Genomic DNA, 21896 nt, shown 5'->3' on the forward strand with positions numbered 1-21896 from the left:
TTCCTCTCCTGGAGTCAGTCAGAGGCTTTATTTACCCTCAAAGTTTCATCTGCTCATAAAAAAGAAATTCCAGGGTTCTGTGTGGTTAGATTTTGGCCAAGTTGACCAACCCCTCATTCATCTCATGGCTTCTCTGGGGTTTATTTAACCATATTAACCCAAAGTTGATTGTTTTGGTAGTTCATCTTTTAGCATTTTCTGTCTGTTTCTTTTTTTAATTAATAAAAATGTAATAACCTTCAGGTACCAACTGATGCAGCTTTCATGATTTGGATTTTCTAATTGCTTGTGTCTAATGAAATGTCTAAAAATAAACAGTAAATCAATGTTACCCGATCATTAAATCATGGTTTAAACCTGCTCCAGTTTTGAAGTATCCACTTCTATAGGAGGTGTTATGTTAATGTTGTAATGTTAAAGTTTGTATTTAATGTACTCAGGATTAAGTAATATTTAATTAATTTATAGCAACTCGTTCAGTAAACATCAACTACCGCTTAGGATTTAACACTCATGACTTACTTATTTAATTTTTTTTAATTTTTAGGTTTGTGTGCACTGCAGTGTTGGTGCAATAATGAAGAATGCAGCGTTCAACACAGTGGCAGTAAACGATGAACCTGTCCCTTTGCATCACCGGTTGAACGTCAAATTGGAATTAAATGTATATTTTCATTTGTATTATTTAACCAATTTCTTTGTGAGGTGCATTTTTTCCCGGCGGGGGGTGGTGAGGGTGTGTAAGTTAATGCTTGAGTAAGGCTCAGTCTCTGCATTGATCACTCCTCCGTTATCACACCAGCTCTTAATGGTCTCACAGCCATGAATATTAGATACGCTTCCCTTTACTTCGTAGGGCAAATATGATGAGCCAGCCCAAAGCTTCTGAGCAGAAAACGACCATGTTGTACCGTAGCTGACTGTCAGCACTGAAGGAAACCAAAGGCGCCCTCAACAGAGCGCCTACGAGAAGGGCTGCGAGCACAGAGACACCTTTGACCGTGTCGGGTCATGTCGGGCGATATTCTCCTGAGGTCAGTCCCAGATTGAGCTGGGATCCAACCCATTATGTCAGAGTGAGAGAGGTGAGAGAGGACGAGCAGAGAGGCATCATCCCCACTCAAATCAGGATCCTCGCCTGCGAGTTCCCTTCACGGTGCTGCTTCTGACCGGACCCACATCGCCGGGTTTTGCGTCGGATTAACGGCCACTTTCTCGTGGTGCTTCCTCCTCCTCCTCCTCCTTGGAGAATGCTTTGACTTCCTCTCACGAAAATGTGAGCCGGCTGGAGTTTCCCTCCAAAGTGTTCGGACTTATTTGAGCAGACATCTAAAAGGAGAGACAGCGCGCCTGACTGGGCAGACATGGCCGGGGAACTGGTTGTTGGGATTCTTTATAACTTATTCTTGCCACTGCTGCTGTTGGCTGGTGAGTCTCCTTGTTCATTTAGTTCATAGAGGTCTGTGTTGGTGTTGTTAATGTTAACACAATCAGCAGCAGAGTGTGTTGGTGGTTCAGGACCCAACGTCTCTACTGATCATGGAACCTTTTTTCTTTTTCTTGTGTTTAATAGTTATTTTGTAACCAGACCTAACAGTGAAGGGAAATTTTAGTTAAGGTTCAGGACAAAGAACTTAATTTCTTTGTTTCCTGTACTGGACATGGTTGTTTTTCTATGAAATCTGGAGTGTAGTTATTATTAAATGAAAAGGTCTATTCATGAAGATGCTCAGAGGATAATCTTTTAAAATAGCGCCCATCCTCAAAATTAAATACTTGGTTTTGGAACTTAATGTTACAAAGCAGCACTCGCATGTTTTCTATCTACGCTTGTATATTGATTATTGCAACATTTTGCTTTAATAGTTGACAAAAAAAAAATCAAAACTGGTGGCGATATGGAACAATGGATGCACGCAACAGAGGAAACAGTAACTGGTTGAGTTTTTTGATGAATAATTGCAGATTTTCCTTATTCTTGCTGACAAATGGATCTCTTTCCTGTAGATTTCAGCCCAACGTAATAATAATAATGTGTGTTTCATTGTCCTCAGCCTGTCTGTTCCGCTACAATGGCCTGTCCCTGGTGTATTTCCTGTTTGTGCTCACTGTGCCGGTGCTGCCGAACCCCAGCCTGGTCACGATGAAAGGTGAGAGGAGGAAATCAAAGATGTGCACTGTCACGGAACATCTTGAAAATACCAAACGAATATTTGTGACATCTTAATTTTATTGAATGAGTCAATCCAAAGTAAACTGCTCCTATCATAGGTTATTGATGTATGTGTGTTTTTTATGTGATGACGTGAAAACAAAGTGGTAAAAAAAAGCATGCGCACGTGTGTGTGTGTGTGTGTGTGTGTGTGTGTGTGCTGACTGTGCGTGTGTTTTTAGATTTATTGATCACTGCCTTCTGTTGAATTAAAGTATCTTTACCTCCCCTTCCCTCAAAGTACTTTGTAAAGGGGATGTGGTCAGAATGCTCAAATTAATTATACATAGCTTTGGTAATTACAGCAAGGAATTAAAAAGTTGTGATGTCAGCATTTTAAGAGCTTTTTCCCCCCATTTGTTCATCTCCCCTCTGACTACGAAAGGTCCCCTGTTTTTTTTTAACTGTTAGATTTCTTTTTTGAGCTGATTTTCTTCATCCACCCACTTTCGTGATAAATGGCAGAGTAGAAACGACGAGATTTAAATGGAATTAAGCTTTTAGGAAAATCCATGAACATTAACAGATTTGCTGGTTCAGATCATGTTGAGCCATTAAAGCTACTGAGCCTCAATAATCGGATCCATTTGAATGCACGAGTCAAACAGGCACCAGTGGCAGGGTCAATAAATAAATAAAATCTGTCAATACACCAAAACTAAAGTGATCCTTTTATATTCTATTAAATGAATACACAGATAATATATCAACTTTGAAAGTAATTTAAGAGAAGATTTCCTTTAAAGTAATTTTAAACTGAAATTAAAAAGAATATTGTTTCACAGATACATTATACCTTTCTTTCTTCTTTCTTTCTTTTCTTTCTTTCTTTTCTTTCTTTCTTTCTTTCTTTCTTCTTTCTTTCTTCTTTCTTTCTTTCTTCTTTCTTTCTTTCTTTCTTTCTTCTTTCTTTCTTTCTTTCAAACCGTCGCTCTAACTTAATTTCAGCACATTAGTGACTTTTTTCTGAAAGCGTCGTCAGCATATAATGAATACACAGAGAATACGGCTTTAGTCAAGGAGATAACATTTCCTAAAACACAGAGAAATCTGTGTTTCTGTGGAGACTCACCCAGACGCCCCCAGTCTGGGGGTGAAGATCTCTGATAGGAGAGATTAACCAGCTCCTGTGGAGCCAGAAACAAAGAGAGGGGTTGATTCAAGAAGAAGAGTGAGAAGGCTGTATTCACACACAACAGGGCTGGGCATCCATCCATCCATCCATCCGTCCGTCCATCCATCCGTCCGTCCGTCCGTCCATCCATCCATCCATCCATCCATCCATCCATCCATTCCATCCATCCATCCATCCGTCCATCCGTCCATCCATCCATCCACTCATCCATCCATCCATCCATCCATCCACCCATCCATCCATCCATCCATCCATCCATCCATCCATCCATCCATCATCCATCCGTCCATCCGTCCATCCGTCCATCCGTCCATTCGTCCATCCGTCCATCCATCCATCCATCCATCCATCCATCCATCCATCATCCATCATCCATCATCCATCCGTCCGTCCGTCCGTCCGTCCGTCCGTCCGTCCGTCCGTCCATCCATCCATCCATCCATCCATCCATCCGTCCATCCATCCATAATTAGCAGTTTTTGTTGTCTCACAGTGGCTGTTTGTCCTTTTTGTGTCACTCTGGTCTTATGAATCAATGACGATAAACAAAATTTGAACAGCAAACACAGATTCTTCATCATCATCATCATCATCTGAATATACATCAGTCCACTCTGATTTTCACATCTTCATGACAAAAGCTGAATCCTCGTCACGAGACTCGCTCACATGTTCATTTTGCTTTATTTTCTTCTGGTCCATCTCAGGTAAAACGGGCCAGTTCTTGCGGCTGATTGTCTACACCAGTCTGACTCTCCTGACTCTGCAGTGCCTGATGCAGATTCCCTTCACCTACATCCACCCACATGGTAAAAACAACTGCAGCATGTGTTCAGGACAGAACGCCGCTCAGCCCTCAAAGATTTACTTGTTGGCGATATAAAGGAAATGAAAGAAACTTTGAAACGTCCAACCCTTTACATTTGAGAAAGTTAATCAGAGTGAGAACAGCTTTGTTTGACATTTCATTTATATCTCCTGCTAACAGTTAGTGGCTACTGGGAAGAAGTCTTATACCATTTGGGCATTGTGAGGTATGCAAAGACACACGATTTCTCATTCTTCCATAGAATTTATTTTTCCTTTTGGGTCAAGATTAAAATCTGCTGATGCTCGTATCTTCACAGATTCAGTTTGGTTGGTCCGGGGAACATTGTGCGTCTCCTGGCCCCAGATCTGGGCATCCTTTTATCTTCCCTCTTTGTTCTGAGGCTGTGTAACAAGCTCACACATCCCGCGCCCCAGGTCAATCTTCACGAAAACGGCCTCCCGAGGACTGAAGCCGAGGTGACGGCCCGTTGGCGTTACTCCTTCATGTTACATGTGCAGTCAAATCACCCTGATTGTTCCTCTGGCCTGTCAGGAAGGCGAAACCTCTGAAACAGAGTCTGAGGAGGAAAGTGACATGGAAGGCTCCTCCTCTGACAGCTCAGAGGAGACCACGGCGCCAGTTCAGTCGGGCCCGCCCCAGTTTGTCCAGAAGCTGATAATGTTTGCAGCCGGACTCAAACTGCTGCTTTCAGCAATCATGAACACAGCAGGGAAAGTGGTGGTGACTTTCCTTCTGGGTCTGGCAGGTACAATATCAGCCAAAGTCAAGGTTCACGCTAGCGTTTATGACATCTGCTGATTCCTTGAGATATTACCCATGGGGTGTGTGTGCGTTTGTGTGTGTGCAGGTATCATCCTCCCCTCCCTCACCTCGGGGGTGTACTTTGCAGTGTTTCTGGGTCTGGTGTGGTGGTGGGTGTTCAGTCGCTCCATCGGGATGCTAATCTTCAGCTCTCTGTGCGTGATGCTGACCATCTTCAGCGGAGGACACCTGCTGGTTCTTTACCTCTACCAGCTCCCGCTGTTCCAGCAGCTCGTGCCGCCAGAGGATGTGTACGCCAGGTGAAGTTGTGATCATCGTCTTCATCAGTAGCATTTAGAATTTAATTCGTATCTGCTGTAAAGTCGTAGGTTTTGGTGTTTGAGGATGTGAAAGGACCCATTATCCTCTTCCGAGTTGGTTTATCTCTTCGATATTCACCTCAAAATGTGAGTTCAGTGTTCTTATTTATCCCGTTCAGGTTGTTTGGGATGACAGGAGTGATCAGAACCAATAGCTCCGAGCCGTACACGCTGGCTCTGCATCCGTTTGTCAGCTGGCCTGACTTCGTTAACCCTTTGGTCCTGCTGCTGCTCTACTTCACACTGGTGGCGCTGCTGCACAAATGGGTTCACATCACAGAGGAGGTTTGTGCATCTGTTTGTCAGAGGAAGTCAAAGAGGATCTACTGTGATGATGGTAGTCAGCCGTTCAGTGCTGCTGCTAAACACGCCTGCGACGGACTCCTGAAAAGCTGAATATCAGCAATTATTTCTTTTACAATTTATAATAGGCATGTGTTGATTGAAAACCAACAACTCCTACTGTAGTTTCTGCAAAGACCCTTGAAGACTTTTTCTTTGACTGCGTTTGAAGCAAATACTTCACACGTACACCAACTTTTCAGCGTGGTCAGCTGACTTTACTTCCCCCATGACATTCTTCCAAGGACACTGATGATGGAGACGAGTCTGACAGTCCTGCAGAAAGTCCAGAAGCTCCTCCGAGCTTCTCCAGGGTCATTTACATTTCAGGAGATAAACGGGAGGTAACTAGATGCTTATTACAGTCCTATGCTGCCAACCTGTGTCATAAATCAGTGTCCAACTGCTGTGACTTGAGATTTCAACCTCAGATTCTTTCTACTTACAGCTTTTAAGCAGCACTGATGAGGACACCTATCTACCCGATGAGGTATCAATGTGATTGCTAAATATTTTTCAAAACCATTTTTTATCAAAATGATATATATTTGGGCATGTTCTTCCTCAGCCGATGGTTTTGGTGACAGAGCGGTCCTGGCAGGATCTGGGGTCTCTGTTAGGAGGGGCTGGTTACACAAACTGTTACTCTCCGTCACAGTATGACAGCAAAGACTCACTGTCAGAAGGTACTCACCAGACTGACACAGGAATTAGAAAATGTGAAGAGAGCCTGAAGACTCCAACAGAGGCCACATCGGCCCCATCTGGACCCAGTGGCCTGGTCATCTTTGGACGGATGGTGCAAAAACACAGCTATGTCAGTGGCCTAATCATCATGATGGTAAATATACTATCAACACACCTGATCGAAGGCTCAAGTGTGTGTCATCTGCTTAGCCAGACACAGAAAATATCTGAAAATAATACTTTTGGAAGGAAAAACTAGATTACCAGTACAGGTAAAATGTTTAATTGTCTATTTCTACAGTCTCTAGATAGCATGCTAGCCTTAGTAGCAGTATTAGCAAAGGACTCTCACCAGTTTGTTATTGTCTTTAAAAAAGAATCACATTTAAATCATTAATGAAACCCATTAAAATTATTGGGATTATGTAAGAAAGCGTACAAAGTCAACTAGGTCGGCAGAAATATCTTCAATAGAATTGTTTTCATAATGAATGTTTTGATAACTTTAACCAAAAATAGTCATTTGGCTGTAAATTTCTTAACCTTGAGGTTATTTTAAAGGTCTGGAGCATCACATACAACAACTGGCTGACCTTTGCCCTGCTGGTGTGGTCCTGTATGATTTGGATGATGAGAGACCGACGTCGCTACGCCATGATGTCTGCTCCATTCCTGGCTGCCTATGGAACCGTCCTAGTAGTGCTGGGTTTCCTGAGTGGACTGCGTCTTACCAGGGAAGAGCTATACCCCGGCCTGCCTGCCACTGTCATACTGGACTTTGATCTGAACAGCTATCACCCTGCACCGTGTGTCCACTTGGGAGCAAAAGTGAGTTTAAACCAAGTTTCTGCTAAAAATGCTACTGTTTCCAGTGATGGTTAGATATCACATACCAAAGCCATCACAGTTTCTGTACGCAGTAACAACTATCACACCTGATCACACGGTGTGCTCCTCAGGTCTTCTACAGCTTCAACTTTTGGCTGATGTTTCGTCAACAACTAAAAGAGAGAAAGGAGGCACAGAGCTTGAGAGTAGAGTCGCTGGATGAAGTCAGAGTTGTACCAAGTAACATCCTTCTGCGTTACTCTTATAACTGCTGTGGCTCAAGATACCGTGACGTGTTCCTGCAACACTCCTTTCTTTTGCTGATTTTTCTCTATAGCAGCAGAAGAAAATCAACCGTCCCCTCTGGTAGCGATGCTAATTTCAGGAGTCAAGGGCTTGCTGGTGAAATACTGGATCCTCTTCTGCTGCTCTATGTTCTTTGTCATCAGTTTCTCTGGAAAGGTGTATATAAACTGTTCAAAATCATCTCTGGGTAAAGTTTTATGGGATAAAACGAACGAAATGAACAGTTAGCGCTTTACTTTTAACCTACCTACTGTCCTAACCTACCTAACTTGTTTAGGTGGTGGTCTACAAGATCCTCTACATTGTCCTCTTCCTCTTCTGCGTTGTCTTCTACCAGGTGACCTTCACTTTCTTTGCTTTTAAGGTTAATGCACAGTAACGTATGCACAGAGTGGACAAAAGACTCAGATTCGATGTTGACATTGTGGGCGTGGGGTGGGGGGGTCAATAGGCATCAAGGTAATCTACTTAAATAGTTGAGAAGTTGTTGCGATACACACAAAGCCACCATCACTTCAGGTTCATCTTACACCGTAATAGGTTTACTGCCTGATCATCATTAGTGAATCGTCCAGGGCTGCTTGTGCCTTAAAACGTTCAGAAAAGGCCCAACTCTGATAAAAGCAGCTCATCCCTGCAGTCTTACAGTTAAAAGTATTGATTGTGATGCATAAACACATACACCGTCACTTTTTTGCTGCTGTTTTCCTGTTATTTCCCCCCCGTCTGATGTTTCTGCTGACCTTTTAGAAACATGGTAGGCACTTACAGGAAGGCCTAATGGCTCTGAATGTGACGTAAGACCTCAACACCATTCGGTTTATGAGACAATGTCAGAAACATCCTGGCATTTTGTATACAGGAGTTTGTGACAGATGTAAAAAGGATGAAGTTTGCTATATTCAAGAGGATCATCCATGGATAGAATTTATGATTTAGGCACCCAGGATCATCGAAGGATCTTATTTGCTGGCAGAAACTATTAAAAAGTCGCATGTCTCTGAGAATAGGCTAGTTTATTTTAGTGGTGAAGTGGGATAAAAAAGTAACAAGAAGAATCCCAAATTGCAATTTTTTTTCCAATTAAGAACACAGCGACCAACAGACAGGTTCAGGTTCAGCAGTCGACTCCCTGTGTATCAAGCAAATGCTTCCACAGAAGAGGTTCATTTCAGAGGGTGATGGTGTGTTTGCTTCCCCTCCCAGACGCGCTACGACGTGTGGCGTCGGCTCCTGAAAACGTTCTGGGCCGTCGTGGTGGGTTACTCCATGGTGGTATTGATTGCCATCTACATGTACCAGTTCAGAAGTGTGTCTGGGCTGTTCAGACAGATAATGGGCATGTCCGAAGAAGGGTGAGCGTCTCTATGGCTACACGCTTATGTTGGTGACAGAAGACAGAAGTGGGACATCTTACGTATTGATACACTCCTAATGTTGTACGTCACTATGTGTGAATTTACAGTCTTAGGGACCTGGGCTTGGAACGGTACCACACGGTGGAGCTGTTTGCACGTATTCTGCTTCCTGCTGTCTTCCTATTGGCCTGTATCCTCCAGCTGCACTACTTCAACTCGGACTTCCTGACTCTCACTGACCTTGACAGTGTACCTGTGAGACAGGCCTCCAGGTGAGGCAGCACACGTGTTTGGACCTCTGTCTTTAGGCAGAGTTTCACTCAGCCCCTTACCCCGACCCTGTAGCTAAATGCTAGGATAGCTAGGATGTTAGCCCAATCCCTGTTTTACCCTTTCAACCAAGATTTAACCTTCGGTCGTGAGAACCAGACAAAAGTCCTGTCTTCACAAAAATATCCTTACTTTGCCAGTAAATCACTATGACGCATGCACACACACACACACACACACACACACACACAACACACACACACACACACACACACACACACACACACACATTGTAACTATTTTCTTCATTACAGCGAGGAGGACCTCAGAAGTTCAGTGGACATGATAACTGAGACGTAAGCAATCTATGTTTTTCTACCTCTTAAACCATTATGAGCTACATTAACGTACGTGCACGTGGCCTCTGAGTGACAGCCATCTTGTTAAGCTCGCATGGAATTAATTTAATCATTTGAATCAAGTTGAATTTCACATTTATAACGAAAAAAATTCCCTGTTACACTCACACCTTTTACTTCACCTTTTCCAGGCTGAAGGAAAATATTGGAAAATTCCGGCAAAAGTAAGGCTCTCGACGGTCTTTCGTGCGTTCATGATCCCGTATACGATAACAATAGGGGCCATATTCTTTAAACATGTTTCCTGATACTCAATAGGCTAGTGAAGGAGCAGATGGAAATTGGGAAAAGCCAGGAGACTTTGGACAGCGTTGGACTGCAGTCCTCCTCGGTGAAGGAAGCCGATGATCTGGAGAGCAGGACAGGAGAGGGTACAATCGCATGTTGGACATTTAGCAGCTTACTGGGTCGGCCATGTTGCCTTTCTGGCTTTGGCTGTCTCTCATCTGCACCTGCACAGTTCTCCAATCATGAGTTTGTGAGTAATTACTGTCTGGGGTGGAATAATGTTCTGAGTCACTTCCATGCTTGTCCCAGCTTCTGTGCCCATCACTGGTGAGGACAAGTGGATGGTGATTGTGGACCGAGCAGGCCTGCTTCTCATTCAGGCTATGTCAGGCTTGAACAAGGTCCAGGAGCAGCTCTGGAGACTGCTGGAACTCCACAGCATTAAGATTGTTTCTTCTGGCATCATCTGGGTGTCACTGCAAGAGGTGGGAAGTCAAGGAACGTGGTTATTCCTGATTTAGTTTGTGGGGTTGTCTCACATGCACTGCTCTGGTTGCACTCTTTACACTAAAGTAGTAGCTTGACCACTGATTCCATCAAACTGTGTTTTTTAATTTATATACTGTACATGCTCTTAAGCTTCCTCAGTTCAGGTATATACAGTATTTCTGTTTTCCCTGTTCCCACCTGCTATCTTCTGCATCTGTTGCTAAACTGAAAGATTTCGAGTAGTTTTACCCACTTTTGTAGGTGAAATGCATTTGTTTTCACCCTGAGAGAAACATTTAAAATTCTAGAGAATTGGCAGAAATCCAACAGGGAGATGTTGTGATTGTCATTTCGACAGGTTTCTCTGATGAACTTGCTTTTCCTGGTGCTGTGGGTGTTCGCTCTGCCGTTCCCACGGATACGACCTACAGCGTCCAGCATCTCTGCTGTGTGGGCCTGCGTCATGGTGGTGTGCAAGATGCTTTACCAGCTCAAAGTCATCAAACCCCTCGATTACTCCTTCAACTGCACAGCCGTGAGGGCACCTCCTGACGTTTATTCCAGTCTCCGCCCATATTTAGAGATAATCGGGTCATTTTTCCGACCGTCATTTGAAATCTGTCCCACAGTCGTTGCTGCCATCTAACAGCTCCGGCCTGGGTGATAAGGCAGAGGTGGGGGTGGTGGTGATGGAGCTGCTCAACAGGTCGGTCCTCTACAGTCACCCTGTGGACCCCGTCTACTGGTGGGGGGCGCTGCGTAAGTGTGAGGGCAGCATCCTCCCCTGTCTCCAGGTACAGCGACACACCCTGACAACCAAAACCTTCACTTCTGCCTCTTTTCCCTGACCTGACGTGTAGCCGTTTGCATCGTCACCACCCGTAATTGCAAACTCTGACTGTAAAATGTAACCGTGTTCATTTGTGTTGGCTTGTTCTGGCCAAAGGCTTGAGAAGTGTCATGAGTACAACCACGTGGGCTTCGTGTTGTAGAACCACTTGATGGTGCTGGGGCTGCTGGTGTTTGAGGCCACGGTGCATCGCCATCAGCGTTACTTCCGCCTTCACAACAGTCTAAAGCCTCCACCTTTCAGCATCATCTTCCAAGGCATAACAAGGCAACACCTGGACCAGGGAATACTGCCCTGCATCAAGTACTTCATCAACTTCTTATTCTACAAATTTGGCCTGGAGGTATGTCGTATGGGCTGAGGGGCACGGTGCGCTTCTGCTTATGTGTTTGACTGATCACAGGTTTGTACTTCTTAGATTAGTTTAATCGTGGCAGTGAACGTGATTGGCCAGAGGATGGATTTCTACGCCCTGCTCCATTCCTGTGCCTTAATGGCGGTCCTGTCACGGCGGCGGAGGAAAGCCATCGGGGAGGTGTGGCCTAAATACTGCTGCTTCACCGCAGGGCTGATGGTGCTGCAGTATGTGCTGTGTATAGGCATCCCTCCTGCCTTCTGTGTTGGTATGAACATTTTGTGTATCAAAAAATAGCCTGCATTGAAGTCATATTTTGTATATAAATGAAATGCGTATAAAGCTCATTCTGTGTGGCGTGGACAGATTACCCCTGGAGAGCTGCAGCTCAGCCACTCACCTCCAATGTAATTAAGTGGTTTTACCTGCCTGACTTTGCCAAGAGACCCAATCCGTCCTTCATATTCTGTGAGTATTTCTTCACCGTGCACCAAAGACACGACGATAAGCCGACGCGCGCTCTGCTGGTGCCATATTTTGACCATCTCTTTCTCCGGCTCTTTGCAGATGACCACCTCCTGCTGCTCTGCTCCTCCCTGCAGTGGCAGGTGTTCGAGGAGGAGAACCGGGCGGCCGTGCGACTGCTGGCTGGAGATAACGTTGAGATCAGCCGCAGCCTGGATCCCTGTTCCTTCAACCAGTTCATCCCCGTTAATAACTTCCTTCACTGCAGGTCACAAAAAACAGAGATTGTACTTAAATAGTTTAAAAATACTGATGAACACGTCTGTCTTAACTTAAAACAGTTGTAGTTTAGAAGCTTCCCAAGCAACCCGAGAGCAGGGATGCAGTTTATAAAAGAGTCCTGGCTCTTTCAAAGGATTTTTCAGTGTATTCATGTTGATGTATCCTATTTCATAACCACACAATGAAGAAGGGACATGCAAACACATTTCTAAAAATGCTAATCACTCAAGACAAAAACAGCTCAATAGTTAGACCCTGTACTTCTTCTGGTGTCCTTCCTGTTTTCAAATGCTCAAAGATGACCTGTCTGTCTCCTTCTGGTCCTCAGGTGCTACCTGGACATGGTCAAAGTGTTTGTGTTCAGTTATTTCTTCTGGCTCGTGCTGTGCCTCATCTTCATCACCGGAACCACGCGGATTAGCATCTTCTGCCTGGGCTACTTGGTGGCCTGCTTCTACTTCATGTTGTTTGGAGGTAGTGTGTTAATGCAGCCAGTCAGATACATCCTGCGCCTGTGGGACTGGCTCATTGGATACACCTGCTTTGTGATCACCATGAAGAATCTACTGTCTGTGAGTTGATCAGTGATGAAGAACACATACATCGGTTTACTGTCACCACTTCAACCTTCCTGACTCTTTTTTTAACAGCTTGGGTCTTGTGCATATCTGGACAGCCTGGTGAAAAACAGCTGCTGGTTAATTCAGGCCTTTAGCATGTTCTGCACCATCAAAGATTATGATGTCCGTAAGTAGTCTAGTTCTTTTGTCAGTGCACTTGTTGGTTTGTTGCTAATGCTGTTTCCTTAATATCTGATCCCTTCGTCTTTGTATCATCCTTATGAATATGAAAACTGTTGAAAATACGTGCATTGCAGCTGATCCCGACGAGGACTGTGAGCTACCAGAAGGAGAGGCAGGTATCGTGTGGGATGCCATCTGCTTCACTGTCCTGCTGGCACAGAGGAGGGTCTTCCTAAGCTACTACTTCCTCTATGTGGTGTCTGACCTCAAGTCCTCAAAGATATTGGCCTCCAGGTCAGTTGTTTATTTTTTGAAAAGATGCCAGTTTGAAGAATTTTGGTTTTGATTTTTTTTTCTTCTTTTTACATAAATAGATCATAGATTTTAATTTCTCAACAATTTCTCCTGATTATCTTTGGAATGTGTTCTTTATAAGCTGTGAAGACAGCAGTAGTGGGCAAAAATAGAAAATAAGGTTTCAATTGATAGAAAACATTGTTATCTGAACTGTGACGTTCTTCTGAATCACACTTTCCTGGTTGTGAGGCAACCAACATTTTGGAATTTTAAGAAGCTGAATACATAGTCCTGGTGAACGACATAAATCCATCACTGCAGAACAGTGAATGCAGCCTCAGTCAGGAAGTCAAAAATGTTCATGCCATTCTGTTGCTCTTTCACACCTCTAAGGGGCGCTGAACTGTTTGAGGCCAAAGTGAAGAAGTTGGTTGCGGCCCGGCTGGAGTTGGAGCAGAAATCTGTGGAGACGTTAAAGAAACAGTAAGACGCATTTCACTTTTTATAAATGACATAGGTGAATGTGTTAAGCAGCTATTAGCTGCCATTTCACCTTATTTTCCACTTCTGTTCTAAAGGATGGAGAAAATAAAGTCGAAACAAAAGAGTCGTCCCTCAGCGGTGGACACACCAGCTCTTCCTGTGTGTCCAGAGCAAGAGACACTGAGTAATATGCTTGAAAGCTTGAATTTCTCCTCCTATGGGGGACTTTTTGGTCAATATATAGACATTCAAACTTTGCATTAGCACCACGAGAGAGCGATGTCATTGATTAACTGATTGTCAAGCTTTTCACACCTAAAGTTAAGAATCTTCATCTTCCAGATGATGAAGAGAAAGCAAAGAGAGATGCAGGAAAATGGTGGAAGCCCTGGGTGTCCCAGCCTGGTGGTGAGCAGGAGTCTTGCTGACAATGTCACAAACACAACACGCATGGATGCTTACTGATGCTTGCTGATGTCCTGTTTTGTGAAGTGGAGAACAACTGTGGCTATCACCTCTTTGAGAGCGACAGTGAGGAGGAAGAGGAGGAGGCTACAGAAAAGAAAGAAGAAGATGAACCCACAAAGAAGAAGTCTGCTTTCTATGTGAGTTCCATGGGGAAAAGTCAAACCAATGAGTTCATTCAGTCAGGCCATTTGACATTTGGTGTCCCTCCTATCAGTCAAGCTGCTTGTGTGATGTCATTTCCTAGCTGGCGTACAACGCCTGGGCCACCAGCTCGAGGAAGGCTCTGAAGGACCTGAAGAAAGAGAAAAAGGAAATAAAGAAGGAAGAAAAGAGGAGAACAAAGAAAGAGCTGCAGAAACAGCAGGGTGAGAGAACTTTACTCTCATATTACCCTATTTGAGTAAGTCCTGACATTAACTTGGAATAATGAGGATGATGATGATAATGATAAAACAGTTGTTTTTATCAGCTGGGGAATGTTCAGGTTCCCAAAAGTGTCAGTGGGACACAGTGTAAAACAGTGACATGAGATCTTCTTTTTTCAGGCATCGACAGAACAGACTCCAGTGAGGATGAACTGGATGAAAGCACTGTGGAGGAAGAGGTAGAGGAGAAAGGTGAAAACAAACAAACAAAATCAGCCGCTACGGTCTCATTCATCACATTTTAGGTTTTAATTAAGTGTCAGTCGACTACACTGCTTTTAGACTGACACTTACTTTACGCTTCGCTGTCCCGTCTCTGCAGAAAACATCCTCCAGCGCGTCACCAGCACCCTGAAATTCATCTGGGCTTTCGTCCTGGTGCTCCTTGACGACCTGACGGAGGGTCTGAACTCGCTGTGCAAAGACAACCTGGACATTTCCAAAGTGCTGCGCTTTGAACGCACCTTGCTCAGCCAGCAGCAAAAGAAGGTGAGCACCTGACACGCGTCCCAACTTTAGCTGATATATAGAATGTAACTGTGGGTAAATGCGTGCTTAATAAATGTTTGAAGTAAAAACCACAGTAAAATATTAGATAGTATTGGAGAGTGTCACCTCCACCCAAACATCTGGGAGATCATTTAAACATAAATATGTGGCATCTTAACTTTCTGAGTACAAATGATTAGTGATTAGGTTATTTACACCTGCTGCTCTGACCAGCATCGTGCTAAAGTTCTCTGATATCAGTGGAGGAACTTTCTTGACCTTCACAGCCGCCCAACAGCAGCACGGTGCGTTCTCCGTCTGCCTTCCTCTGAACCTCTTCTTCTTCGCCTGGCTCTGCAGGGCAAAGAGGTGAGCCAGGAGAGCGTGAAGCAGTTTTACGAAAACTGGATCTCCCGTCAGAACACGCTTTCGTCTCTGGAGGACCAGGACGGCTGCCTGCCGCCGCCCCTTCCCTCGCCCGCAGACCTCTCCTCCCGCTTCGCCTATGCTAAGTTGAAAAACCAAGCGTCCAAAGTGTCGTGGGGCAGCAGCTTATCCAGGTGGATTTCTTTGAAACTGTGAAGCAACCGTCAGATGTATCGTTACTCCTGGTTGCTGTATTACTGTATTTTCACCCGCTGCCTTCCCTCCTCACCTTCAGCTGTATGACAGAAGAGACCATGATCTGCTCCAGACAGCTCACCCAGGAAGAGCTAGACGAGCTTCCTGTCACACCAGGCGCTCCTGCGGACCAGCTCAGACGGAGGCTTGTGAGAACCACAAACATCGACCTGACTCCTGCTGGGACAGGAGAAATCTCACTGGGGTGAGGGATGCGTTTAACACGTGTGCATGAGTTTAGAACTATAGATATGGATCTAAATATATATATAGTGTATATAGATTGAATTGAATCTGCAACTGAAAATATCTTTATCATCAAAGATGGAAAGGTTCTCTTCCTCAAGTCTATGACCAGGAAGCACACGAGGAGGAGGGGGACACAGTGGGAGGAACAACAGGCGGGTACAAACAGGAAGAAAGGGAGGATGGCAAAGAGGAAGAGGAGGAGCAGCTGAGTAAGAAATCTTGGCATGGGGAAGAAGACGAAGGTGCTGAGGACCCAGACCAAGCCTCTCTGGGTTTCCTGGAGAGGGATGGAGAGAAAAGCCTTGACCTTCCCGACTCCCCCAGACCTCTGAGTCAGGAAACAAGAAATCTCACCGCCAGTGAGCTGCTGCTTAACAAGTCAGTAGAGTGGATTTAGAAGACGACACCTATGGGGTTTCATATTTATATATAGTTCAGAAAGGATTTGGGTCCTCGAGTTAATGATAAAAGTGAACAAACCACAACACTTTCATATTCAACTCTCCTTTTTTACAGCATGTTTGAGAACGAGGAGATCTCAGAGTCTGACAGGTTCTTCCTGACACTGCCCAGACTCATGAAGCTGGTGTTTGCCCTCTATAACACAATGGTGTCCAAGTCAGAGATGCTGTGTTACTTTGTCATCATCCTCAACCACATTGTGTCCGCTTCGTTCCTCTCTCTCATCCTGCCCATCCTCATCTTCCTCTGGGCCATGCTGTCCGTGCCTCGGCCCAGCAAACGGTTCTGGATGACCGCCATAATCTACACAGAGGTGGAGTAGCATATGATACCAGCGTGTGTTGGGTTTAATGGTCCGTGTTCGTGCTCGATCCGTGCTCCAGTGTTAACCCCAGAAAAGGAGCTCGCGGTTTGAAGAAAGAAACGTAAATAAAGGATCGTTTTTAAATGCAGTGTTTCTCCTGAAGTGTCGTGCTGCCTGTAGAAAATAAGGACAGGAACTAACGAGGGTGTGGGACTGTTTCTTTGAATTCACATCAGAACTTGCAGAATTACATTAGTTTATGAATCTCTGTGTCTCTGTAGCATAGCGTAAGATTCCATGTCTGTTGCTTCCTCTTGATCTGGTTCATGATCCCGACCTCTTTCCTCTGCTTCCCACAGCTGACTGTCGTGGTGAAGTACTTTTTCCAGTTCGGGTTTTTCCCGTGGACCACCTCTGCGTACCGAGGCATCAACGCCGATCGGCCCTTTGCCCTGCCCAACATCATAGGGGTGGAGAAAAAAGATGGCTACGTCCTCTTCGACCTCATTCAGCTGCTCGCTCTGTTCTTCCACCGGTCTATTCTCAAGGTAGGAGGTCAGCACCTGCCTATGGGACCCTGCTGAGTTCCTCCGTGTGTCCACGCCCATCACCGTGGCACCGTTACGTTGATGTGGGTTGTTTTGTGTGTGTCTGTGATGCAGTGTCATGGACTCTGGGACAACAAAGAGGTGGAGATGCCTGACTTTTTTAAGAAGATGAAGCGGAAAGTGGAGAAGAAGAGGATGACGGGAGACAGGAACAACTGCAAAGAGAAACCTCGGCGCCGGCTTAGGTTCCTCCCTCTCCAGGCTTCCACCACCTCCATCTTCTGGAGACGAAATACGGACGAGCCGTCAGAATCCAGTGGTGAATATAATACGAATATTTAACCTCCTTTGGATCAATCTAGCATTGGTTCCTCTCATGTGTTGTTTGCCCTTTTATTGCATCCATCCTCTTCCCCTTTACCCTTAATGGGGCTGTCGTGGTGGTGGTGGGGGTCACCCTTGAAATTCCCCCACTTTGGCATTTCTGTTTTTCCTTCTGAAGAGGCGAAACACAAAAAGCAGCACAGGAAGAACAAGAGACGGCAAAAGTACAAGGGTCCGCTGACCAGGAAGCAGAGGATCCGACAGCAGATCAGAGAGAGGATGTTACAGGCCAAGGCAGCCATCATAGAAGTGTGAGCTTGTGCTGTTATCCACTCCATATCAAAACATAACAATTTTAGAAAGCTGTCCAAATCACAGATTTACTTTTTACTGGAAATGACTGCATGGAAAATGGAAAATGATGCTTAACAAAAGTCTCAGCTATTAATCACTTTTCATATCAGTGGTTATTTCAATGTCTCACTGCAAAATGATAGCAGCTGGCATATTTTAAGAGCAGAGAAGAGTGTCTGGTGTGCTGCTTTTTTCCAGTGCCCTTCACGTTTACCTGCCCATCAGACAATTTTTCTACGACATCATCCATCCTGAATACAGCCCCGTGTGTGACGTGTACGCCATCATGTTCCTCATTGATGTTGTCAACTTTATTGTCACTATCTATGGCTACTGGGCATTTGGGGTGAGTTTCTATTGAATGAAAACACCCAGAACGAGTCCCAGACAACACAACGAGCCTGAGCTTTGTTTCAGAAATACTCAGCAGCGGCAGACATCACAGAGTCTCTGTCAGAAGACCAGGTTCCGGAGGCCTTCCTGGTTATGCTGCTCATCCAGTTTGGCACCATGATCGTGGACCGGGCCCTCTATCTGAAGAAGTCCCTGCTGGGGAAGTGTGTTTTCCAGGTGGTACTGGTGTTTGGGATACACTTTTGGATGTTCTTCATCCTTCCTGGTGTCACAGAGAGGTATGTAAAGGGTATTATCAATTATGTCAAGACATTGTACATTTGGGGTCTATTTTTGAGCATTTAATGTTGCCTTTAATGTGTCATTCCCTCCTTTTGCTTTACAGGAGATTCAACAGAAATCCCGTGGCTCAGCTCTGGTACTTTGTAAAGTGCATCTACTTTGGCCTGTCTGCCTACCAGATCAAATGTGGTTACCCCAACCGTATTCTAGGCAACTTCCTTACAAAGAACTACAACTACATAAACCTCTTCCTCTTCCAAGGGTTAGACTGGGATTAATTGATTTAAAAAATAAATAAATCAGTAATTCTTTCATAATTGTTTCCTCTTGTTTTGTTCTCCAGGTTCCGTTTGGTTCCCTTCCTGACAGAGCTGAGGGCAGTGATGGACTGGGTGTGGACTGACACCACTCTGTCTCTTTCTAACTGGATCTGTGTTGAAGATATCTACGCTAACATCTTTATCCTGAAGTGCTGGAGAGAGTCCGAAAAAGTAATGAAGCTCACATGAAGCGACGAAAAAACATTGCAAAGTTTAGATCTTAACACTTTGCTTTCAAATTTTCATTTGGTGTCCCGTGCGTTGTTACTATTACTATTATTATACTGTATTTCTGTCCAGAAATATCCGCCCCCTCCGGGACAGAAGAAGAAAAAGGTGGTGAAATATGGGCTGGGAGGCTTTGTCATCTTTGCTCTCATTAGTATCATCTGGTTCCCACTCCTCTTCATGTCACTGGTCCAGTCTGCAGCCGGAGTGATCAATCAGCCGGTGGAAGTGTCCATCCAGCTCAGCATTGCAGGATATGAGGTCAGGAGGAAGAGCAGGATGGTTGTTCTTAATGACTTTTGGATTAAAGTCAGCACTATGACTGACCTATCAACCCTCTCTGTGACCTAGCAGTGCTTTGAGCTAGGTTTCACTGCTGATGACGGCCAAACTAACCAGCATTTATGCTTGTGCTTGCTTCACTGTGACTCAATGTGTTTCCGCAGCCTCTGTTCAGCATGAGCGCGCAGGAGCAGAACCTGGTTCCTTTCAAAGAAAATGAGTTCAATCGCCTAACCAAAATCTATGCAACCCATCCAGTAAGATTCACACTACCAATGATACATGCTCAATAGACGGTTTCATTGATAACGATGACCACAAGGCAGCGCACTCTCGTTTTCAGACTGGGGAAAGGGGGAGCTCAAAAGTTCTTAGTCCCCAAGAAACTTAATAAAATGTGGAATAGCCTGTTGTTATTGTACTTTTTGATCAAACAGAAGAAAAAAAGGCTCACCATTTAATAAAACTGTTTCGATAAAGACCGGGTTCTTCCAGAGGGTGCTACACCTCTTTCTCCTGTTCCCTGTGTAATTCATGTCCATAGATCGTGATGAAATACCTCTTCTTCTCTGTCAGTCTGCTATGCAGTTCATCATGAACTATCTAGCAGAAGACATTATGGTTGCTAAGATCAAGAGTGACGCCAGTCTGCTATGGAGCATCAGCCCGGCCAGTCGAGAGTCCATGATCCTGGAGCTCAGCAACTCCACCCACATATACATGACGCTTCGCTGGACGCTCCTCAGGTCAGTCAGGGCGTCGCTGTTTCTTCTCATATCTGCATATTAAAGGCTTCTTCCTGTCTTAGGAACGCATCCATATCGATGAACGCGGAGACGACGGGAGAACACACTGTGAAGTTTGAGGACAAGGCGTTGATTGAGGGGATAGTTCACATGCTCAAAGGCAACAGCAGCAAACCTGTGTGAGTGTCATTTCACAGGACACAGCTGGAACAGCTGGACCCTACAGTGGGGTTTTCAGGAGTACTTTTACTCTCTTTAAAGGAATGGGTACGGTGGAGAACATGAACGCATACAAATTCGACCATTTCACTTGTTTTCTTTAGTTTAGTTGCCTTTTTTTAAAATATCAAAGTCAAAATAAAACTTTTCCACCTTTTAGGATGATTAACTCGCTGCTGCCAAAGTTCCTCAGGGGTCCGAAGGGACCAGAGTCCAAAATGGCAACCAGGCTGAAAGTAGGTTAGTTACACTTTTCCTGTGTTGTGGAGAGTATTGTATTAATATTAGCTGTGTTCTATGTGGCCACAGTATTGTCTCTGATTCAGCTGCTGCCTCTCTAATGTAGACAGTAAGTGTTTTTATTTACCCTGACCTCCGAGAGGTTGTAGTTTAACTGGTCCACGGTACCGTGGTCTTCCCTTAGAGCACATGGAGCGTGAAGAGCTGGCTTTCTTCAGGCCCATGTCCATCAAACTCCAGCAGATTCTTGGAGGATCAAAGGTAGATTCAGACCAGTGGTGGATGGTGGAAGAGTGTTCACCGGCTCTCACGTCAGCCAAGTGTCACAACATAGAGATGGTGATATTCAGCGATAAAGTCAGCCCCTCCAGTCTGGGCTTTCTGGCCGGACACGGGTACGACACAAGAAACACCAAGTGAATACTGTCAGGACGTCTGGCGTCTCACATCTTTCTTTCCTCTCTTGTGCATTAAAGCATCGTCGGTCTGTACATGTCTGTGGTGCTGGTGATTGGAAAATTTGTCCGAGAGTTCTTCAACGGGATCTCCAGGTCCATCATGTTTGAGGAGCTGCCGTGCGTGGACCGGATCCTGAAGCTTTGCACTGATATTTTTGTGGTCCGGGAGACAGGAGAGATGGAGCTGGAGGAGACCCTGTTTGAAAAGCTCATCTTCCTCTACCGATCGCCAGAGACCATGATTAAGATGACAAGAAAAAAAGACAGCTAGTTTACTATTGGTCAGCCAAGGCGTCAATAATGTGTCCACTGAATCTCTAGATCAGTCTGAAGGGATGTTCTCCATCATATACGTCTGGTTTCCCTCCCTCCCTCCCCCAACAGGCATGCTTTCAAAATGTGTTTGTGGTAGAGTTTACAGACAACATGAGTAATTCTGATTATACTTAATTGAGAGACCAACCAAAGGTTTCCAAAGCAGAAATGTTATCAAGTGCTCTTTAAGACAGTAGAGCAGATTGGGGGTGGACAAAATGTAAAAGTGGCTCTTTGCTGTTAAAATAGCATTGCATTTAGGATAATTACAGTGCAATTTAACCAAAACCAGTTTCAAGAATAGTCCCAGAAGACTGTCTTTGTTGTTAGTACTGCATGCATTTCTAAAAGAAAGTAACTTAAGGTGGCACCTGACGTCGTTCTCTTTATACCTGTGGGTCAACAACACATATACCTCTGGAAATGCTGCATTTCTGTAAATATGTTAAACTATTCATACCAAATAAAAAACATTTAAAAATCAGGTAGTATTGCTGTAAATCGAT

General features: G+C 44.7%; 1 protein-coding gene across 1 annotated transcript; it reads left to right on the forward strand.

Moving 5' to 3' along the window:
• Window positions 1-1364: 1364 nt before the first annotated feature.
• Window positions 1365-21867, forward strand: si:dkey-11f4.7 (piezo-type mechanosensitive ion channel component 2). The gene is made up of 55 exons (XM_057041875.1): window positions 1365-1428; window positions 2055-2150; window positions 4055-4156; window positions 4336-4381; window positions 4475-4634; window positions 4711-4924; window positions 5027-5240; window positions 5420-5597; window positions 5888-5986; window positions 6091-6132; window positions 6211-6483; window positions 6891-7157; window positions 7289-7397; window positions 7498-7619; window positions 7741-7800; window positions 8670-8818; window positions 8929-9093; window positions 9406-9447; window positions 9642-9674; window positions 9769-9881; window positions 10048-10223; window positions 10586-10762; window positions 10857-11021; window positions 11220-11420; window positions 11496-11700; window positions 11799-11900; window positions 12000-12165; window positions 12508-12751; window positions 12830-12926; window positions 13057-13216; window positions 13613-13702; window positions 13798-13886; window positions 14045-14110; window positions 14195-14307; window positions 14415-14535; window positions 14716-14787; window positions 14918-15084; window positions 15445-15644; window positions 15746-15910; window positions 16030-16332; window positions 16471-16729; window positions 17080-17268; window positions 17383-17587; window positions 17771-17903; window positions 18145-18292; window positions 18364-18578; window positions 18686-18844; window positions 18926-19073; window positions 19203-19391; window positions 19577-19669; window positions 19989-20158; window positions 20221-20337; window positions 20538-20617; window positions 20802-21012; window positions 21094-21867. The coding sequence occupies exons 1-55, from the start codon at window positions 1365-1367 to the stop codon at window positions 21344-21346; spliced, it is 8196 nt and encodes a 2731-aa protein (XP_056897855.1). The 3' UTR covers window positions 21347-21867.
• The last annotated feature ends 29 nt before the right edge of the window (window positions 21868-21896 follow it).

The sequence above is a fragment of the Takifugu flavidus genome, chromosome 8 (assembly GCF_003711565.1).
Source record: "Takifugu flavidus isolate HTHZ2018 chromosome 8, ASM371156v2, whole genome shotgun sequence".
In the NCBI taxonomy this organism is placed as follows: domain Eukaryota; kingdom Metazoa; phylum Chordata; class Actinopteri; order Tetraodontiformes; family Tetraodontidae; genus Takifugu; species Takifugu flavidus.